This window comes from Cryptomeria japonica, chromosome 5 (genome assembly GCF_030272615.1).
Source record: "Cryptomeria japonica chromosome 5, Sugi_1.0, whole genome shotgun sequence".
NCBI classification, from domain to species: Eukaryota; Viridiplantae; Streptophyta; class Pinopsida; order Cupressales; family Cupressaceae; genus Cryptomeria; species Cryptomeria japonica.
In genome coordinates, this window is record NC_081409.1 from 484,349,318 (window position 1) to 484,372,575 (window position 23,258).

The 23,258-nt window shown below is 37.5% G+C and overlaps 2 protein-coding genes across 2 annotated transcripts in view; both read right to left on the minus strand.

The window, feature by feature from the left end:
• Positions 1–2,858, minus strand: part of LOC131030761 (uncharacterized) — a gene marked incomplete at its 5' end in the record, with an annotated part of 62,637 nt that extends 59,779 nt beyond the window's left edge. The window contains one exon of the mRNA XM_057961677.1: positions 2,566–2,858. Coding sequence (XP_057817660.1) covers positions 2,566–2,858 — 293 coding nt within the window. The remainder of the gene's footprint in view (positions 1–2,565) is intronic.
• LOC131030759 (uncharacterized) overlaps positions 2,829–23,258 on the minus strand; it is a 167,615-nt gene continuing 147,185 nt past the window's right edge. Inside the window, exons 3-4 of the mRNA XM_057961669.2 lie at positions 2,986–3,089; positions 2,829–2,863 (exon numbers count right to left, since the gene is read on the minus strand). Coding sequence (XP_057817652.1) covers position 2,863; positions 2,986–3,089 — 105 coding nt within the window. The 3' untranslated portion in view covers positions 2,829–2,862. The remainder of the gene's footprint in view (positions 2,864–2,985; positions 3,090–23,258) is intronic.

Here is a 23,258-nt window from a genome sequence, read left to right on the forward strand (position 1 = left end):
TTGGTTTCAACCATTTTTACCTTCCTATGTTATTGGGGAAAGAATTGTGCTTTCATCCATATTGATGTGCTATGGTTGGTGAGTTGGAAGTGTTGTTGTTTGGGGCAGCAAGTGAGTTGGCCTTGCTGTGGTTTTACTTTCATTAATGACAACAAATTTTATGGCTTGATATGCCTATGTTTATTGTTGGCCAAGAGGCTCTTTTTTTTATGTTGTTGTAGTTTTGAGTGTGTGTCAAGTTTCCTTGTCATAAATCTTTATGAATATGAGTTTGGTTGTTTTGTTTTCAGTTTTGTCTCAGATTTGAATTAAAAGGTTTTTATGATATTTATGATGCTTTTCATTAATGGTTAATTATATCTTTTGATGTGGTATTGCCAAGAGGTTCATTGTGTTTTTGGCTACTTGAATATCCTTGTTTTGGTGAGTATGCCATTGGATGCATATGATTGTTATGTTGCAGATTTGTATTTTGTTTTAGAGTCTCTTGTGCTTTTGTTTGAAACCATGTTAGGGGGAGTGAGCTTCCTTAAAATGACCGGAGTCATGAGAGATAGGCTTGCATGATCCTAGTAAGGATGCATGGAGTCTAGACCACCAGGGCATAGTGGAAGTTTTTGTACAATGATGTTAAATAATTGATAACCTAATAATTAATGGGTTGGGTAGATAGATTCATTAATAAAGATAATAAGTGATGTGAGCCTCATGACTTGATCCTAAGGAGGATGTTTTAGGATAAGTACGAGAAGACCATTGCTATGGCAAGTCAATCTCCCTTGTTCTCTCATAGGTTGAGATGGCTCCACATGCTTATAAGGCTAGTGCCTTATGATATTATATATGTTATATTTGTTATAGGATGGCATGTGATGACACTCCACTCCTACATGTGTTTCCTTGGTGATTTATGCTTATGAATTGATAGTGCATTTTATGTCTTGTTGAGTTGTCACCTCTGGAAGTTGTTCTTGTTTGTGGTATTGGTTCTTGCATGAGAGCCCTTTGTGGTTTAAGTCTCTTGGTCATAGGTGCCATCTTAGGTTCAGAGTGTGTGTAGGGACCTTGTATCATCTCCTAGCACGGGGGGTGGATCCTTTGGTTCCACATGGTCGGGTTGCTGGTGTTTTTTGACCATTGCGTTGTTCTCTTGGATTCCTTCATGCGTGGATGTGGATTTTCTTCTTCATGGACGTTGGATGTACCTTGTAGTAGATTTATGTATTTGCATATGATGGACCTTTGTAATGTAATATCTTGAATGTAGGAAACTGGAAATTCATGTAGTAGGATGAGCTATGCTCATGTTGTAATTCATTGTAAATGAAATTGTGAAAATATGAAGGATGACATATAGAATTGTGATATGGATTGTAATATAATTGTATATTGTATAGTGCTGATTTGTAATAAGGATTTGTGATGTATATATGTCTAAAGAGATATGCTTTCATGTTCTTGTAAATGTAATGGAATTATGTTGGAATTGAAAAGGAAAAGAGCATTTAGATAGGAAAGTTAGGTTAGAACACATTTGGTTTTGGTGCATAAAATGAATGTAAGATATAGGAATTGTTTGGCAACTTAAAATAAGAATTTATTATATTAGTAAAATGATATAATGGCATACATATCATGAGGGATAAATAATGTAGTAGGTTGCATATCTCATGGTTAGGGAATTAAATATGATGCATGAAGCCAAGAGGGAATATGCTTATCATGTGTGAACAAGATGTCATTGTAGTAATGAACTAAGTAATGGCATTGAGGTACCCTAGGGAAAAGATAGGATGTTATGTTTATTTCCGCTTGCGTATTTAATGAAAAGTAAAGATGTTTTATGTTACATGTGATCAAATGGTCAATGAATGTGATTCAAATATTATTGTGTTGCATTAGTTATTATTAGATGTTAAATAATTTTTTTTTTTATCTCTGTTAGAATGTTAGTTGTTTTGTTTCTCTAGGGTATCTTGGTGGGCATTACAATAAAAAGACCTTACATGTGGAAAGTGTTATTAATCTTTTTAAAGGCAATTTTGAGTAAAAGAATTCTTATAATTTTAATTTGATATTTCCCTCCAAAAAGCTATATAAGGAGGTTGAAGGGCTCATTTTGGGATAGACTGGTCATTACCAAGCCTATTATGGCAATCCCCACTCAGATGTTATTATTTTCAATTTATTCTGTAGTGGTATAAAATAATACTTATTGTCTGCATATATCTAATTATGCTTCAAAAATTACAGATGTTACTAGAGAACATTTGACTGTAGTTGTAAACCATTTTTCATTTCAAAACTGTATCTTATTTGCATTTATTCTTTGTACCTACAATACTGCTCATTTTTTATTTATTTTTCCCTGGGTGAGAGACTCGTATATCTACTGAAATGAGAAAAGAAACACATAAGCTACAAGCAATATAAAAATGTTAGATAAATCATATTCTACATCATGAAATACGTCCAGTTTGTGATAAGTGGTCGTATAAATTTTCTATAGCATAAAATTGCAGCAAAATTGTAAACCAGAAACCAGAGCGGACCTCCACAAAATACCTGTACTGTTGCACCTCCGTGTGTTGAGGTATTCCTGCTGGCTGTATGTTGTTTGTGTGATTACTCTGTATTCTTGACAATGTCACGGGAAGGTTTTTGACCTCATTTTTACATACATCGCAAGTTTTATTTCCCTTAATTGTAAACCATTTAACAACACAATCTTCATGTGCAAGTGCAAGTTCACCTTTGCATCCACACTCCATTTTAAGAGTTATACCGCCCTCAGAAAGAGCAACCAAGCAAATTCTGCATACCGCTTCTTCCTCAGAAATTTGCTCGGTGCCATTGTTAATGTCTGTGAAAAAGATAATAGTTAAATTGTCTCATATGATATTCAGATTTGGTATTAAATAAATATAAAAGTTAATAGGCTGTCAAAAAAAGAACACTTTGATAATGGAAAAATGGAGATAGTACCAATATCTGTTGTTGAGATTTCCTTTTTGAACAGGCACTACACTTGCCTCCATGACATGAGTCACTGGTCTTAGTAACATGATGCAACCTGTAGATATCGTTCTCTACAACCGCAATGTTTTATTATTTAAGCGTATTGTTAGCAAACAAGAAATATCCACTCTGACTAATTGCAACCTTCAAAGCCTGAGAATGAAAAGCATTCCTTAAAGAGAAAAGAGTAGCATTTTTTATAGAAAACAAAAGCTACGGAATCCAGGTACAAGGAATATGTTAAAAAAATTCTCTTTGTTTGTCCTTCATTTTAATTCATTCTTCTGCCTTGTTTTCTCTCATTTGTTTTAGTTGCTGTTTGCAAATTGAAGAATTTATTCCTCAAACATGACGACTTTGCTTCTTTCGGAAGGTAATAGTACGGTATTAAGTATTAACCATAAATCTTCTATTATTCTAAGTTGCATCTATGAAGATATTGTGCGCTTCTTTTTGAACCTCTTGCCTCACCAGCTTGAAATTCATGTAAGGCAGCAATACTTTTACAGCACATGGTAGATCTATCTTTCTATTATTCTGATTTCTATTTCGATAAGAAGACCATCCATGTTCTACATTAAAAAAAAATAACAATTTTCAGCCATTTTTGGAGACCGTACCAGGTTCCCATTTCGAGCTATATTGCAAATAAGATAACACATGATTGGCACGATGAAGAGAAGTTACTATAGTGAGAGGGATAAGAACATTACAATAGGAAGGAAATCATTATCAGTATGAATTTGTTTATACTTCAGCATACAAGCATATTAAAACATTAAATTTGATCTTGCATCAAATACAATGGAAGTAAAATATAAAATCAAGCTAGAATTCTATGAATACAGAATGGAATATTGTGCATCTTCCTTGCATTTTTTCCAGGACTCATTCTCATACCATCCTCATAAAAATATCCTATATTTGAGGAAAAAAGGAAGGGTTTTGTTATGGGAATGTAATGCCACTAGAAGCTTGAAAATTTGAATCTTCCTTTTATTAAAATAGTATTGATAGAAATGATTTTGGGCTTTCTATCCAAATGAAAAAAACCAATGTGATATTTCCTTTTCAAATGAGCAAGTATAATTTCTAAGAAGAAATTCCTTTGTTAGATGATACTTAAGAGGTACAGGGCATTGTGAACAAATCAAGGATGGGTATATTTATAGAGGATTTGTATTTATTGCCTAAGAACTTGTTGAAATCCTTTATCAAGTGACCAACATTAGTGGAGTGTGAATTAAAACAAAACCATTGAACCACATTGACATGTACTTAGGCTATCGTACCCATACAAAAAATTCTGCTGTCAAATTTTGAAATCTAGTCATTTCAAAATTATGGTCATACTTGAACCCTTGTCATAGTCATCAATGTCACTTTTGTTAACTTTAGTCAATATCTTTGCATGGGCAACAAAAGGAGCTTTCCAATACATCTAGAAAGGCAAAGATTGAACTCAAAGAAGGAAAAAAGGCATAAATTTTGAGGCGTCAAAAAATGTTCTCCAATGCAATGGTGTGCGCCTTAATGAAGAAGTGCAACTTTTGCCAAAAGTCAAAACTGTCCATCACAATACAAAAGTGTGTGCCTAACCAAAGAAGAGTACAAATTAAAACTTGAAAAGATGTTTGTGAATGCAATGGCAGGTACCACTCCAAAGAGGTGCATTTTTATACCAATGTACAAGCGTGCAGCTATGTACTAGAGTGCAAAAAGTAAATTTCAAAACCAAAATACCATCCAATGCAATGTTGCATGCCTGTGTCAATATGTGTATACAAGTTAAAAGTGAATAACGTCGCCCAGCCTATTGGCATGTGCCCATGTGAAGACTTGCAAGTTATCAAAATGCAAAATAGTGCTTTCTAGTTATGTGGAGCACACCTTTGTGAAGTGAGACATGAAACATAAGGTTTCCAATTCAAGATTGTTGCTCCGTCAAGAAGTGCACGCTTAATAAAGAGGAAGCATAAAATCTTAAAAATAATAAATGCAGTTGTGTATCAGTGTGCCACATAGAAGACAAACATCATTTTCAAGACAAAAATAGTGCCCCCATCATATACCAATGCACACTCCAATGAAGGGTGCCAGATTTTTAGGTTTTCAAAAAACTGCAGGCATTTTCATTTTAACATTTAAAATCTTTGCACTGCCATAGACCAGCATGCGCCATTTAAAAGGCTATGTTTTTTAGCATTAAATTTGCACATTTGTACAAAAGTGTGCACCTTCTCAAAGGAAATACAATTTTTGGATTCGCTATATATAGGCATGATTGGAGAAGGAAAACGTAGAGCTGAAGTAGAAGGTTTGACCGTAAGTATATCATAAAATCTCCATCATAAATAGTTCTCAATTTTTTCATTCATCAAAATATGTCTATAGCTTTTCAGATTACCAGAGGAGTGAATCAGCTGGATTGCCTCTATTTCAATGGTTTTACGTTGACAAACTAGCATGCATGCCTATACTGAGTATATTTTTCAAGGCTTTGAAGAATCAAACTCTTATTTTCTCATATTTTGCTGAGCACGTAGGGTTTTCAATGGCAACATTCAGTCATCTTAATAATCAATACATTGCTGTTCACATCCTTTCAGGTTGCCAGGGTCTCAATTGTGACAAGTCCATTTTGGCGACCATTTCTTCACTGTTTCAGCAGATTTTCAGTCATCCAAAGAACAGGAGAGAAGCACTCAGAATCTCAGATTTTATCAGATATGTGACATCTTTGGTTATTATTTTCAAACGTCTGACAATGGTATTGCACAAAAGTTTTGTAACAGTCATAAAAGGATTTGTACTGCGCTCTTTGATCACTTAATATCTAAGTTGCTGAATCTTGGGGTTTTTCGGCTGATTGTGGGTATGAAACGTACCAGAATTGGATTCTGAAACGAATTTCTTATGGGTACATCCGGGTTTGCATTTTTAGATGCCGAAATGTTTAGTGATTCTAGTTTGATTTTTTTGATATTGAAAATTGAATTTAAATTAGTATATTATGTTTCAAAATTTGAAATTTATAATGGTTTTGTTTAGAATATGCATTGGTATATGACTCTATTTTTTAGCTATACATACATATGTATGTATGTATGTATGTATATGTACATGTATATATATATTTATATACATGCATATACATACACATATATATGTGTGTATGTGTATGTGTATGTGTATGTGTGTATATATATATATACAATAAATGTACTGAATACGTACCCAACCCTAAAACAATTTCTGCCGTACCGACATTTCGTATCCACATACCCGTTACCGTTCCCATTCCCATACCCGATTTGACAACTTAACTTAATATACAAAGCAGCAGTTTTTCACACATGCTAGAGTTTAGAGTATCCAAAATTGTAGATTTTAACTAGGATTTGATGTAAAATGAACAATGGAAGTGAAATCAGATTCAAGGCACCAAAAATGGCCTAGAGTTTCAGAATTTCTTTAGTGTAATTGACATGGTTAGAATAAAGAAGCTTTATTAGAATAACCACTAAAAGTCAACTGTCAAATAGGGTTTTTTTTCCTCGAGCTATTTATAGTCATCAACATTTTTAAGGAGACAAGTATATTCTAAGAAACCTACAGTTATAAGCTTATCATTAGATCTGCTATTTTTAGATGATCTTCTTAAAGATCTAGTTTTATTGATAGTTATAAAAAATATATTTGAATATTTTCTCATTTATGGTGTAGAATTTATGGATCAAATTGTATAATAAACTTGTTTTGTGTGTTTTTTATAATAGCATAAAAGTGTGTGTTAGCTTTTTATAATTTTTCATACAAAGTCTAGTAACCATTATAAATGACATTCTTATTTAGTTTTGGAGTGGGAATTTATTCCTAGTTGTTCCTATAATTGTTGTTTGAAAGTCTTATGAGAGACATTGTGTATGTGTTTTTAAATAAATAAAATTGCTTTACTGAATTTGTGGGTTTTGTATTACAAGTTCTCATAAGGTTGGTGATAGTAATTTCTTATGCAATTCCTTGATTAATTTTACTTAATTGTGCATCTTTCATTTAAACCAATTTAATCCTTATGTTTTACTCACTTTTTCAATCTTTTCCTTTAGCCAAAAAGAGTGATCATTTATTAGCTTCTATAAGTGGATTGCTTTATAGGAAAAGACATAAAAATCTCACATTTTGAGCAAAATGTTGAATTGCCACCTTCCATTATTCGAGAACATAAAGTCCAATAGTTGCTATAATTTCCTTGCATTGTATATTCAAAATCACAAGAGTTATATTGTAAATATTGTTAAAAGCTAGAGGTTGTGTCCATAGGTTATAGGGTTTTTGTTTAATTTTTGTTATAGGGAGATTCTACTTCTAATTAGAAAAGGTTTTACTTTACATACCATCTCATTTTATGCCACACTAATATATGTGAATTAAAAATCGAACATAGACACCACCTTGACAAACTAAAAACAACAAAGAAAAATACAATTAAAAAATGTTCCTCAAAGTAAAAGAAAGTTAAACACATTTCATTTTGCCAAGAGAAAAACAACAAAAGAACAAGAAGACATAAATAAAAAGAAAAGCAAGCCAATGGGACTTAACAAGACATCAATTTATGGTAGAGAGTTCTAGGAAGAGAAGATCCTAGGAAAGAAAAATAAAGGAATGAAAGCACTAAAAACAAAATGAATCAATCAAAAGGATGAGGAAGAGAATTTAGGATCTATCATGTGCACTTGATGTAATTGCCAACACTAAGTATGTATATCCAACTGCATTCTTTCATTTTTTTTAAAGATTTTGTAGTTTGTTATTTGCAAAGCCTATTGACAAATTTTTCTAATGTTATTTCAGAATTAATTTGTTGATTGAAGGTTAATCAACATCAACTCATTCACATTGTGACTATCAATGGAACAAATCTGATCTAATCAACATGTTGAACCCTTCAGTGATGAAATTTTTCATTGTCCATTGCTTCGTGTTGAATAATGATTAACAAAATTAGTGTTTTGAATGGAAATCAAATGCTTTTTTACATTGTTTTTGTATGTAATGTCCATAATACTAAATATGAGGACATCTAAGTCTCCTTTCATCCTTGGGTGGGTTTCTGGACTTTCTCATACTATCATGTCTTGCTGTCATTCCCTATGTCATTCCTCCCACTTCCCTCCCCCACTTCTCCATCCACACATTCATTTTAAGGCCTTCTGGGCTTTCAATGATTGCCTAGCTCTACAAAAGTGTCAACGAAGTATTCTTACCCTCAAATCCCCATACCACCATTGTATTGTTGTTATCAACATAGAATCCTTGAAACCCTACCATCTTGCATTCTAACACCCTAGAAGCCCATCCCCAAAATCTCTAGCATCAGGGCTTTTGATAATTTTTTGCTTATCATCCAAGCATATATTTCCCCACAAACAACAAGTAAAGAAGAAGAAACTAGAAATAAGCTCAAAAGAAATGAGATATGTTTCTCTTAAAAGGAACCATGGAGAACCTAGTCATTGATTTTTGGTCAAGAAAAATTGCATTTTATAGAGATGATATCCAATGAGGAAATAGGATAAGAGGAACAAAAAACCAAAATTTGAAGGAAAGTGTATTGCCTCCCACATTCGCATTCTGCTAGCATTATTTTGATCCTTTGTCGATATTGTATATGGTGTTATTGGATTGTGCATAATATTATTCTTTTGTATTGGCATCATGTTGTAATGTCCCCATTTGGGATTTTCCTTAATTTAATCTTGAGACAACCATTCAGACTTAAAGTGAGAGCTGTAATATAAAATTTACCCAAAGTGAAGACACTTTATTATGATATTTAATTTAAATTTTTAAAAATAATTTAGAAGAATAAGACTTATCTTTATAGGTTTCCTGATTTATATACTTGAGAGTAGTTCTTCTATATTATAACCCTCTTCTCTACTAAAAAAAGATCCAAACATGAATGATATCGGAGGGCTCTACAACTGGTACAAATCCAGGAAGAAGGTCTTTTCACCCTCCTTGGATTTCGGACCTAGCTTGCTGGCGCTCGTGTGATTCCCTTGGTGTCCTGCGTCACTCTTGTGTGTGCTTAACGTCTTCCTCGTGTCACCTCCTTGGTGTTTGATTGATTTGTTTGTGGTTGCCTTGTGTTTCATTCTATTTGTTGCCTTGTTCCTTTGGTCTTTTCTTTCCCCTCTGCATGTTTTTCTTAACAGATTGCTCCTGGGCTTAGGTAGACAATCGTGCCCCTTCCCTAAGGCCGCTTGTGCGAAGGCGGATGGGTAGTGTGAATGGTGGGGAACCTAGTTGCAAGAATGATGAGGAGCATATCATTAATAATAGTGGGGGTTTAGAGAATGAAATTGTTAATTCGTAGAAGGGCAAGCATGAAAAACTCTCATACAAAGCAGTTGTCTTGGAGCAATCGGCCACGGTTTGCCCTCCTTCTTCTAGCTTCGATGGATCATTTTGCAGGCACAAGCACATGGATGCAGAGAATGATCTGGGAGGGTCCTCAACCGATGGAGATAGACTTGGATATGGTGATGGCAGCGCGACCGATGACCCCGGAGAGGGAGGAAATGGTAAGTCTCGTCCCCTCAGGTTGAAGACTCTTTCCTTGTCGCCAAATGAAGATATGATAAAAGCCATTAGGTCTAAGCAATCGCGATTAAGAAATATTGCAATTTTTTTGTATGCATGGATAGAGAGTCTTTGCCTTCATGGAAATTTTTTGATGATTGGATTGCAAATGTTTGGGGCAAGAAATTAGGTATTCATGTCAATTTTTGCAGAATGATTCAGAAGGGTTTATTTGTAATTTGTTTGAAATCTCATAATATGCAAGATAGGGTCTTGAAGAATTTTTTTGGAATGTTGGGCACTCCTTGTTTAGGGCATTTCCTTGGTCTCCTAAAGGAAATGTCGAGCAGGTTATTGTTCGCTCCTCCCCTAACTAGGTTGAAATTAAGAACCTCCAGCCTGAATTTTGGCGATTCATTCCTCAGATTCTGAAACCGTTGGGCTCGGTTCTACAAGTTGAGGAATCGAGAATCACTCTCCCTCACTTGAATACTAGGGCTCTTGTTGCACTTGATCCTGAGGTTGTGTTTCCCGACATTATCTCTCTTGATTTTGAAGGAGAAAGCTTTGCTTGGGAATTGTCCATGTTGGGCAATTTGGGGGCCTGTTTTTTCTGCAAAATTAATGGACATATGAGGAAGGATTGCCCTTCTCTGAAAAACTCTCACAATGCTAATTTTAACATTGCTTCTAAAGGCAATTTGAGAAGTGATATTGGTAAAATGCAAAATTCTGTTAATATAATTAAAGAAGGTAATAATTTACCAGTGGATATCTCATCTAACAATGGCATTGAGAAGGTCAATTTTGGCCTTGATTGCCCGACTGATGATAGTAATGGCAATAAATTTGTTAGTCTCTCCAATCCTCTATTTGAGGATGAGTATGAGGTTGTCCAAGCCTCTGTCATGAATGATCCCTCCAACATCCTTGTCGGGTGTCACCCAGTACAGGCTTATCTTCCTAATTGTGATCAGGTGAAGGTTATTAATCCCTCCCCTCATCCTAGAATGAATGCTCAACAACTTGCCCTTGCAAGTATTAAGGAGAAAGCTGGTTTAATAAGGAATGCCTTTCAAGTCCCATCTGAATTGAAGATGTGTAACTCCTTACCTGGTATCATGAACTCCATGGCGGATGTATCTTCTGATAAACACATTGTGCCCTTTGGTGCTGATGGTATGGCTATCAGTAATGTTGAGCAGTTTATAGAGGTTGTTAGTAAAAAGGTTAGCAAGAAAAGGAAAACATCTGATAGACAATCTCTCTCTAATGACAATAGTAAAAAAGGCAATGAGGTGCCACAGTGCTTTAATAGGTTGTACAAAAATAAAAAACCCTCCACCAAATAGTTTTATGATGATGCACATACATAGCTGGAATGTTAGGGGCTTGGAGATGTTTGATAGAAAATATGTGGTTAGGAAATGGTGTAATAGTATCAAGGAAAAAGATAGTATTTGCCTCCAAGAAATCAAAGTGGTAGGGTTCCATGCTTATACTATGTTGAAATTTTTGTGGGTTCAGGCCATAGGGTTCCACTCCAATCATGATCGAGGTAAAGGTGGTACTGCCATTTTGGTTAGTCCTAAGTGGGCTGATAAGATCATTGCTAATGGTGTTTCCCCCTGCCAAAGGCTTTGTGGGTCACTTTTAAAGAGAAAGAATGTGTTTTTGGTATTTGCAATATTTATGCTGCTAATGACTACAGAGATAGAGCCATTTTTTGGGATTGGTTGACAACCGATCTTCCGAATGCCCATTGGAGTTTTGTGGTGAGGACAAAAGTTGTGGCAATAAGCATTGTTGGAAGGGCAATGAACATTTCTTCTAGGCTAAGTTCAAGAGGAGATTTAATCTGGTAGATCCCCTGGAGAAGAAAAAGGGCTCCTTTTCTGGTATTTGATTCACATGGTGCAATAATCAAAGTGGTAAGCAGAGAATGTACAATTGGATAGATGCTATGCCGATGCTTCACTTTTTTCTTTCACCTCTCAGGGGGGGCAGACCCCTATTTGTGTTTCTCCTGCTAGTATCTCAGATCATTCTCCTATCTTTGTCATTGTTAATCTGGACCTTGATCCCTCCTCTGTGATCCAACCTAAAAGGGAGAATGGTTTCAAACTTAATGTCTCCTTGCTTAATGATGAGGACACTGGTGAGGCTATTAAGATGGTCTCCCAATTGAACAAGCTGTGTATTCCTAACCTCAAACCTCGAGAGCAATGGGAGGCTCTTACTGTTACTTGGAGGAAAATATTCCAGATCATAGGTAAGAAATATGCTATGGACAGGTCTAGAGAGGAATCTTTTCTTCAGATTAGGCTCAATGAGATTGAGAAGGAACTTCAGAGTAAGGCGCATGACCTAACCCTAGAAGGAGAGTTATCTTCGGTCAAAAATCTCCTAAGGAAATTGCAACACTTCAAGATCCAAGGGCAGAAGCTTAGAGCTAAAATGAACTGGCTTACAGGTGGTGATAAGGGAATCAACTACTTCTTCAATCTTATTAGAGCCAAGAATAGAAGGGAACTTATTGAAGACATTCAAGTCAACAACTCTATCACCAACGATTTGGTGTCCATTAAGGAGGCTTTCTTCAGTTTCTACAGTGGCCTCTTTTCTTTTGAACATGGTGTTATGAATCAAGAGGCCCTTGAGAAATGCTTGTTGTTAATCCCTAAGAAAATTTTATGTGAGGAGGCTAAGGCTCTGAGTCATAAGATCTCACTGGAGGAGATTAAGGGTGCTATCAATTCACTGGCTAATGGTAAGTCCCCAAGGTTAGATGGGTTACCTGCTAAATTCTATAAGAAGCACTCGGAATGGATAAGCTTGGAACTATTTGCCCTATATGAAGATGTATTTAAAGAAGGATCCCTTGGAGAGAACATCAATAAAGGTGTCATCAAATTGTTACCTAAATGGTTAAAAACTAGAGACCTATTACCCTACTGAATATCTCCTACAAAATTGTTGCAAAAGTATTAGCAAGGAGGATTGTTGGGTTATTGAACAACTTCATCTCTGCCACCCAGACTGGATTCATTAAAGGTAGATATATTCTAGAAAACTTGGTTACTAGTTGGGAGGCAATGCATTGGGCTAAAGCTGATAACCAGAATGTTGCAATGATTCTTTTGGACTTTGAGAAAGCATATGACAGAATTGAGTGGCCCTTCATTAGAGGAATGTTGCAAGCTTTTGATTTTCCTTCCTACTTCTGTAGATGGATTGATATTCTTTTTAAGGGTTCCTTCACAGTTGTTGAGGTTAATGGTGAATTCTCTGAACCTATCCCTCTAAGGAGGTCTATCAGGAAAGGTTTCCCCATTGCCTTGGCCTTGTTTGTCATTGTTGTTGATGCTCTTTTCTACATTATGAGGGCTCCTGCACTTGGGCCTTCTATCAGAGGACTTACTCTACCTAATGCTGATGATCTGATCAATGCCCAATTTGCTGATGATATTGCTTTATTTTTGGCTTTGAATGAGGAAAACTTTGATAATGCTATGAACAGACTACATTTTTTTTGCCTGGCCTCTGGAGCAAAGGTAGCTCCTCACAAATCTACAGTGCTTGGTTGGTCTGATGTTCCTCCAAGTTGGGTCCCGAACAAAGGTTGGCAGTGGGCAGGTCTGAATTCTATTGTAAGGTATCTTGGTATTCCCTTTGCTATTAACCCCTCTACTCAAGATGTGGCATTGGATATATTCTAAAATTGAGAGGAAGCATTTAAAATGGCAGACTCACCTTCTCTCCTTGGCTGGAAGAGTGCAAATTGTTCAAAAGATTCTTTCCTCTCATCATATCTACTGTGCCTCTACATGGGTGTTTGCTAACTACCAAACCAATAAGCTTGAGAAGATCACGAGGGACTTTCTATGGTCTGATGGGATGGGTCATAATAAGAGACATTGTGTGAATTGGAATTGGTGCTACAGACCAAGGATTATGGGCGGATTGGGTATCAAAGATAGCAGGGCCCATTGCCTTAGCCTCCAAATGGATTGTCAAAGCTTTGTATGGTAATGAATCTTGGAAGGTGCTAATCAGAAATAATATTGAAAGGTCAGTTATAAAAAAAGGCAAAAAGTGGAAGAATATCCCGTTATGATATTGTATTGGGGGATTATAACATGAAGGTGTTTGGTTCTAATGTATTTGCTTCACTATGGAAGGCATGGTCACAGGTAAGGAGGTTACTCCCTTCTAAGGATCCTATAGGCAACTCTCCTTCATATGTTGTTGTGGATAGATCTATCTGGTGGGGGGTGAACTTAAATAACAAACCTCTTGCTCTGACTCAAAGTTCCTCTGCTAAGATCTGGAATGAAAAAGGTATTTATTTTATTAGCAATGTACTGTTTGACAACCGACTTGGCTCTTGGACTGAGATCAGCTCTAAATATGGGATTCCTCCCTCACAAAAGAAAACTTACTCTCTTATAGGTAAGGCTACAGGTTGTTTCTTCCCAGGTAAGATTCTGGATACTGACTCTTTTTTGAAGCAACTAAAATGACTGGATGTTTCTTCTTTTTTGGACATTTCTACTAAGCAGATTTACATGATGTTGAAGGATGACTACTCAATCTTCACTCGAGTTAATCAGTGTTGGGGTCTTGATTGGCCTAAGTCCAGGTGGCAATTTGTTTTTGATTTTTTCTAGCATTCCCCCATTGATCCCAAGGAATCTTGTTTTAGATGGCTTCCTCTTTTGAAAAAATTAGTTGTTGGTTCTTTTTTACCTGCTAAGGGTCCTAAACTTAATAGGTGTGGTGTGTGTAATGTCCAGGAGTCTTTTGAACACTTGTTTTTTGAATGTGATTTTGCCCGTGGTGTGTGTCCATCTTCCTTAGCTCTCCTATTGTTTGGAACCATCGACCTGGTCCTTCTTGGAGTGAAATCCTTGATGGTTTTGTAGAATCTTTTGACCTTAGGATGAACCAGTTCTAGTATGTCCTATCTTGTGAAGTCTTGTGGTTTATCTGGAAAGAAAGAAATGGAGAGTTTTTTCAAAACAAGAGGAGGAGGCTTACTAGGTTTAATAGTAAACTCACACATTTTTACATTGTGTCTCAGGTTTTTGCTATCTTGGAGATCTTTCTAAAGACAAGTTCATGATTCTGGTCTGGGAAGGTACTCTTCAGATTTGCAAGTAAGATATCCAGTCTGTTCAATACTTCCAGAAACATATGGATATGCTACATCCGAAGGAGATTGAAGCATTGGCACAATATATGCAGAGACTCAAGCTTGAAGATCTAGATGAGCCTTCTCCTAGGATTGGGGAGAAAGTTTTAGGAGCTCATTGAACATTGTGGTCCATTTTGCTATATGTATACTGACACAGGAGGCAATTTTGCTATACTAATCATCTTATATATTGTTCATGATGTAAAACCAGGTGATCTGACACAGAGTTATGGCCCTTTTGATATACATGTAAAAATGATACTTAAATAGTAGAATACATGTAAAATGTAGGACACCAATCTGATGACATCTTCGGAATGGTTATGATGTATATGTTTATTATTAAATGTTAATATTTTAATATGTATTAGATTGAGGGATGGTGAACTTTCAGGGCGAGCGAGGTCTTGAGAGTGATGTGTTTGGCTTGCAGAGGGCTAGGTGTTGGGGAGATGAGGCGGAGTCTGATCTGCCCCCTCCAAAGGATCCTTTTGGCGCTCGAGCAGGGCATGTACCGTAATGGGTTTTTTAGGAGGGCAAGTGGGTTGATGTTTTGGCTTCGCCTGCTCATTTTTCGGAGGATAAAACATTTTAGTTTGGTTTCCCTTCTTCTACATATTTCAGAGGGTTTTTCCAGCGACATCAAAATCGGGCTCGAAATTTGGGGACATGGCAAAAGGGCAAACAAAATTGGAGGGTTTCTAAAAATAAGGTTCTGACTCACCTGGCGAATGCCTCTGCGAAATTGTTAAGGGATTCGGGGGGTCATTTGCAGAGTTTGGATTTGCCCTCGCAGCCTGCTCCGATTCTAATTCCGTTGATTGATGCCTTGGATGCCGTTTTGGGGAAGAAAGCTCTAGATCTTCAAGCTTTGGCAGTTGTGATTCAGGTTTGGGGAGATCCAATTCCTCTGTCCAAGCTTCATTATAAAATTCATGCACATTGGTATGGCACTTTGTACTTTCATGTTCTTTCTGCAAGCTCGTTTATTGTTGTGTTCGATTCTGCATCTGCTAGGGATAAGGCTTTATGCACTCCATTTTTTTGGCTTGGAAAAAACCTGATTTTTGTGGAAAGTTGGAAACCCTTTCTAGCAGCTTCTAGGGTTGGCCCAAAACAGGTTCCAATGTGGTTTAAACTTCCACTTTTACCATCTGAATTTATCGAATCTGATATATTAACTAGAATTGGGGATTCGTTGGGTAAATTTTTGATGTCTTGTTCATTGTTTGAGGATGAGGCACTGGTTGTCAAAATTTGTGTTTTAACTTGCCCTAAAATTCCTCCACCAAAGTTCTGTAATATTTGGTCTCCTTTTGGTTTGTGGCGTCAAAACCTGGTTAGGGATTCTGGGGTTTTTGGTTGCTCTGCTGTAGTTATGGATTCTCCAATGTTTTTCCACATGAAATCCATTCGTTTTGGTTCGGAGGGAGTTGATTCTCCATTTGATGAGAATGTGGAAGCTCTTACATGGAATAAAATCCAACTGTCTGGATTTGTTGTTAATCCTCCTTCCCTCGTGAACAAAACCTTCACTCCTACGGATACTGCAGTGGCTCTTAATAATTCTGTTCCTCCCCCGAGGATTGGACGGTCAAATGTTCTTCCTCTGAAAAAATCTAATATCACTATAAATATGGGATTGTCCTCTGAGCCTGAGGTTGTCCTGGGTAATATGTTAGGGGCTCAATCACGTATCCCTGGTGTTTTTCATAAAGATATGGGTGCTGAAACTACTTCAGCTGGGGGGATTTTCTTAGAACCTGCATCACAAGTTCCTGAGGTTTTGTTAGATAATGTCAATCCTATGGAGATTGATGTTATTCTAGATGAGCTTCTCATCGCTCGGGTTCAGGATTTAGTTAATACTAATAAGGTTCTTCTTGATTCTCCTTTAGCCAATAAGGTAGTCTCTTCGATTTCGATTGACTTGGGCAATTTGGAAAATGACTTGGCCACTTTTCCCACCAATAACTCTTTTGAGCTTCTTGATAGGGATAAGGCTTTGGTGACTTCAGGACTTGTGTCACCACTGGCTCTCGTGGTCTTAGATAAGGAGGAGGTTAGGATAGATAAGGCCATTGTGGCGGTCACTCCCGGGCTTCCTTTGGTACAAACTCCTCTTCTCCCTTCCTCACCCTTATCTACTCTAGGGAAGAGGGGTCGTAAGCCCAAGCATGTCAAGACCAAATTAGAAATTGATGTGGGAATCCAATCAACTATTTTATCTTCCTTGGAGACTTCGAAAAAGAAAAGATCAAAGAAACCCTTTATTCCACCTCTCACAAGAGCTTTAGCTACTAAACGAAGTCTACATAAGGTTTTTTCGGTAGGGTCGGTTTCTCCAGTTTCTTTAAATGCTTTGAGGGGAGCTGAAGCTTCCCCTCAGGACCAATGAGGATAATATCCTGGAATGTTAGGGGCTTAAACGCCCCTAACAAACGACGCTTGATTAAGTCACAATTGGACTTAATGAAGTGTGATTTGGTGTTGTTGCAAGAAACTAAGCTAAATCTATAGTCGACGGATAGGTTATTTTCTTGTTGGAAAGTATGAAATTTTTGCTCATCTCCCTCTTCAGGTGCGTAGAGTGGGTTGGCAGTTATTTGGAGAGATTTTGTTGTTCATTTCTCATCAATTGCCTCATCATCTAATTGGATGCTTGGGCTAGTTAAGGGTAGGACGTCAAATTTAAAGTTTTGGCTATTTAATGTTTATGGTCCTTCTGGGTTTCTAGAAAAAAGAATGCTTTGGAATTTCTTGGTTTCTCTTGCTTCTCCTCTGCGGAATGTTTTTCTGATTTTTGGGGGAGATTTCAATGCAATTACTAGTATGGATGAAAAGGCTGGGGGAATCATCCCTAATAAACATGCTATTTCAGACTTTTGCAACTTCATTCATTCCTTGAATTTAGTTGATTGCAAACCTCTTAATGGATCATTTACATGGACTAATATGCGAAGGGACTTTTGTCAGATTTCGGAAAGGCTGAATCGTTTTATGGTTTCGGATAATTGGTTTAGTTCGGGACAGGATTTTGTATCCTCAATTCTCCCCTTTACTGGCTCTGATCATTTCCCTATCCAATTCGATATTTTCGAGGATAGGGCTCCTAGAAAGTTACCTTTCAAGTTTGAGCCAATGTGGTTTAGGGATCAATCATTTTTGCCTTCCTTAAAATATTGGTGTAATTCAGCTTTTTTTTTTTTCCTGGGTCTAGGATGTTTCAACTAGTTAAGAAGTTGGGTTTTTTGAAGTCAAGAATAAAGGATTGGAATGTCCGGCACTTTAAGAATGTTTTTGGTGAAAAGGCCAGGATTCAGGAGGAAATTGAGCAACTTAATAAAAAAATTGTTGCTTCAGGTATGTCTTCTGCAATGTACGATGAGCTTAAGTTGTTGAACATACAGTTGAGTGAGACCCTGGCTAGGGAAGAATCTTATTGGAGGCAGAAGTCTAGGGACCTTTGGCTTTTTGAAGGTGATCGAAATACCAAATTCTTTCATTCCTCCTCTAAGCTCAAGAGACTTCGTAATCGAATCTCTTGTATTATTGACTCTAATGGTAATACTTTGATAGATGAAGACGAAATAGCTACCAAAGCTGTTAGATTTTTTAAATCTCTTCTCTCAGCAGAGCCGATGGTGGTTGATGATGAGTTTGTAAATTCGATCCCTCCTTTAGTCTCTCAAGAAGATAATAAGATGCTTATGGCCCCATTTTCATTAGCTGAATTGAAAGAGAGTCTTTTCCATGCACCCGGAAAAGGTGCTGGGACCGGATGGATTTACGGCATTATTCTTCCAGAAATGTTGGGACTTTATAGGGAAAGATGTGTTGCAAGCCTTGGAGGAGTCTAGAAGGAATAGGGCGATTCTAAGGGAAATTAATACTACTCTTATTGCTATTATCCCGAAAGTAGATAACCCTACCTCTTTTTTGGATTTTCGTCCAATTGCCCTATGTACCACCTTATACAAAATCTTTACTAAGGCAATTTCGGTTAGATTATCTAAACTCCTTCCTCAGATAATTTCGTTAGAGCAGGGTGGGTTTGTGCTTGGACGGGAAACTCCTGAAGGTGCCATTGTAGCTCACGAAATCCTGCACTGCATATCCCAGCAAAAGGTATCAGCAATGATTCTTAAACTAGACATGCTCAAAGCTTATGATCGTGTTAATTGGCAGTCCTTGCTCGTAGTCTTGAGCCGTTTAGGGTTTTCACGGTGTTGGGTTAAGTGGGTCTTTTCATGTATATCCTCTGCTCGCTTCTCAGTATTGATTAATGGGTCTCCCTTGGGTTTTTTTGCTTCCTCCCGGGGAATTAGGCAAGGAGATCCCTTATCTCCTTTTTTGTTTATTCTTTTGGTGGAAGCATTAAGTAGGGCTATATCTAATGCTACAGCATCGGGTTTATGGTCAGGTATCAGAGTGGATGGCCTCCCTTCTTCACAATCTCATTGCTTATTCGCTGATGATACGCTTTTGTTTGGGGAGGCCTCTATGAGGGGAGCTCGAGTTATTAAGAAAATTATCTCTGACTATTCAACCTTTTTTGGTCAAAAGGTTAACAAGCAGAAGTCCAAAATCTTTTTTGTGAATGTCCCCACTTTAGTTCGGGACAATCTTGCTCGCTTTTGGAGTTTTCAAGTTGGGTTTTTTCCCTGTATGTACTTAGGCATTCCTTTCTTTCTGGGATCAGATAAGATCTCCTTTTGGGATAAAGTTGTCCATTCTATCACCACCAGAATTTCCTCCTGGAATCATAAGTGGCTAACAATGGCTGGTAAGATCCTTCTTATCAAATCAGTTTTGAATGCCATACCTACATATCTCATGTCTATCCTACAGGCTCCCTCTCAGGTCGTTAAGAAGATTAAGGTTTCCCTTAGGTCCTTCCTTTGGAATGATAATTTAGGTGGGATACATAAGATTCCTCTTCTTGCTTGGGATAAAATTTGTCATCCCAAGGAGCTGGGGGGTGCGGGTATTCGTGATCTGGTTATTCAAAATAAGACATTGGGGGCTAAAATGATTTGGAAGTTATATGCAGCTCCCTGCAGTAAATGGGCCTCTGTCATGCTTGCTAAATATTCAAGGGGAACACCCAGGGAAAAGATTTTTACTGCAACATCCCTTCCGAGGGGCTCTGCGTTCCGGAATTTTCTAATTTCTTGTAGGGAGGTGGTTCTGCCACATTTATCTTGGGTTGTCCATAATGGGAGAAAGGCCCGTCTTTGGGATGAAGTTTGGAATGGGCATCCTGCTCTCTCAGCTATCCATGATTGGTCCCCTTTGTCGGATATCCTATTGAGCCTTTGGGGACCTTTTGTTGCAGACTATTTTACCATTGACACCTCAGGTCCATGTTTAGTGGCCAAATGGAAGGATATCCCTCCCCTGGCTATTAATATTGATATCGTTTTAGCTTTTGTAGAAGAACTTCGTAAGAGACCTTTAGTTTTCCATAATAAGGAGGATTCTTTGGTTTGGGTGAAAAATGCCTCAGGCTCCTATTCGGTAAAAGAGGGGTATAATTCTTTGATCCAGACCCCTATGTCTTTTTGCTGGCCTACTAAGCTATTCTGGCATTCTGCTTGTCTTCCAAAAGCAGGGGCTTTTGCCTGGCTGGCAGTCCAAGATTAAATCCTTACTGGAATGCGATTGGATAGGCTTGGGATTACGACGATGTTTCCTTGTGTCTTCTGTGGTTATTGTATGGAATCGGTGGATCACCTTTTCCTGCTATGTCCCTTTGCCTTTGAATGTTGATATTGGCTGTTTGGTATGTTAGGGTAGTCTTCTGCTCTCTGTTCAAGTCTACTTTCACAATTTCGGTCCTGGCCCTTGTTGTTTCCTGCTTCGTTCTATTCATCTCTTTGGATAGTTGCTCCATCTCTGGTGATTTGGAATCTTTGGCTTGAAAGAAATTCAAGAATCTTCAATCAGAAGTCTGCATCTTTGGCAGACATTATTGGTAAAATCCAAGCCTCCATTAGTGAAGTGGTTCTTTCTTTCATTCACAAAAAATTAGATCATCTTACAACCTTTTCCCATTGGGATAACTGGGTTACTTGGAGATGGCCTTCACTTCATTTAATGCCTTCTCATGGGGTTATATCAGATGCATTTTCTTTGCATCTTAAGCGTAAGATGGCTAAGTGGAGTTCTCCCCCTTTCCCTTCATTCAAACTTCAGTTTGATGGGGCCTCTAAGGGAAATCCAAGGAAGTCTGGGATTGGGGTAATTATCTTTGATCATTCTTCAAAAATCATCAAGGCAGTTGGTAAATATATTGGATATGGCACTAATAACATGGCTGAATTTTAGGCTCTATCCTTTGGACTTGATCTTGCTCATTCTCTAACATCAAGGATATTGTTATTGAAGGTGATTCAATGCTGGTTTGTCAGGCGGTTGCTGCCAAAAAGTGTTTCTCTTGGCACTTGCAGTATCTTTTGGAGCACATTCTCCTCCAACTTAGTGGTTTTTCTACTTTCTCGATCTCACACTGTTTTAGTGAGATTAATGTGTTTGTTGATTTTCTTGCAAATAAGGCTGTTAGTGAAGGTGCGGATTGTATAGAACTTGCCCCTTCGGACTTTCCTATCTCCTGCATGAAACTTCTATCTTAATAGTCTTTCTTGGAGTGGTTGTTCTTTCGTAAGTGCCTATAATGAGGGTGTTTGCCTTTGGGGCAATACCATTGTTATTGACATTTATTGGGAGAATCTCCTCATTACAAAAGGAGTTTTGTTGTTATCTTTGGAGAATCTCCTCGCCTCATGGGGAGTTTACTTCCTTGAATGGCTATAGGGGGGGGTGTTGTCTTGCCTTATGACAGCATCTCTGTTTTAGTCATTCCTGGTAGTAGTGCCTTATTGAGGAAGGAGGATGGAGGGGTAATTTAGGCCCAACTGACACTTATTTGATAGTGATTAGGGGCGGGGTTGTTTCTCATGTTTGTTCTATGATCACATTTTTTATTTTGGATACCCCTGTTGAGGGATATTCTCGTTCTTCTTCTATTAATTGGTGATTGCCTTTTGGTCTCTCCTTATCTATCAGCCTGTGGTATATTGGTTGGCATTTAGGGTGGCTGTGATCGTTTGGGTTTTGTGTCATTATGTTCCTAATTGGTAACTATTGGTATTTTGCTTGGCATTGTTTGGGTTTAGCATCGTGGCAGTTGGTTACCTCAGTTTTTCTTGGACTTCTTGGGACTATGTTGGTATTGGATATTCTATGCTACTCATTATGTTTCGTGGATGAGTTTGGGTACTATGCTTGGGTGCTTTGTTTTTTTTGGCAATCATTTCTCCTTGCGGATAGATGTGGGTGATCTTGTCATGAGTTTTTGTTTTCACGTTTGGTGCATTGTTCCTTCGGATGAATCATTATGCTTTGTGGGTGTCGTGTTGGTTAGACATTTGCCTTAGTGATTGGGCCTACTGTAAGTTATGCGAAGTTTCCATAATTTGTATGTGATCTCTTGCTGGGCGTTTTCTCTTATGATGGCCTGATAATCATACAGTGGTTATCCTCTTCTCTATTATATATTCTGGATAGGTGCTCAGGTATGGCACACATTCACCTGGTCCTTTTCTCTGTTACGCAATGCTCTGCATTATGTGGAGTTTCTTGGACAGAGTTGGTGGTTGGTGGCTTTTTATGAGGAATTGGAAAGCCCAGTTTGTTTGGTGGTGTAGATGGTTCCTTATTATGTTGTTACTGACATGGCTATTGCTTTGGTTTATTGTATGGATTGGTTTCACCCTGTTTCCTGAAGGTTGTCTCCGTCTTCCTCTACTTCTTATATGGATAGGCTTATGTATGCTAACCATTTTCATGTTGTCAGGTTTACTTTTCCTTGGTTCCCTTTTGGCTGTGTGTTTTTGTTCTTTGCAGGACCTTGGACTCATGTGGTGCATAAGTAGATTGATGTTTTGGTGCTAGCACTGGTCTTGTTTAAAATATGGTGGTTGCATTTTTGGGATGATACCTTCTCCACTGGATCACTACTTCATACAAGCTTTTTAAAGCTTCCTTTCTATCTAATGTAATTGATAATGTAATCAGGGTATTTTGGATTGCCTATGGGCTATTGTTATGGGTAGATAGGCTTATGTTTCAGAGCAATATTGAAGGGTTTTCTTACTGATTCTTTCCCCTTAGTGCTCATTGAACCAGACACCATGTAAAAAATATAAAATATTAATATAATTTTAGTGGGCCATCCACTTTTATCAAAATAAATAAATAAATAACAAAAATATTACTGCTTGTAACTTAATGACAGTTCTGATCTGACCTGCTGCTCTTATTCAGTGCTTTCCTAAGAAATAAGAAAATATATCTAAGATCTTCCTCCCTCCTTTTTTCCGACCTCTCGAATCTCTCTATATATGCACTTTTTATCCCGAAGAGACACGTCTTATTTAAAATAGATACC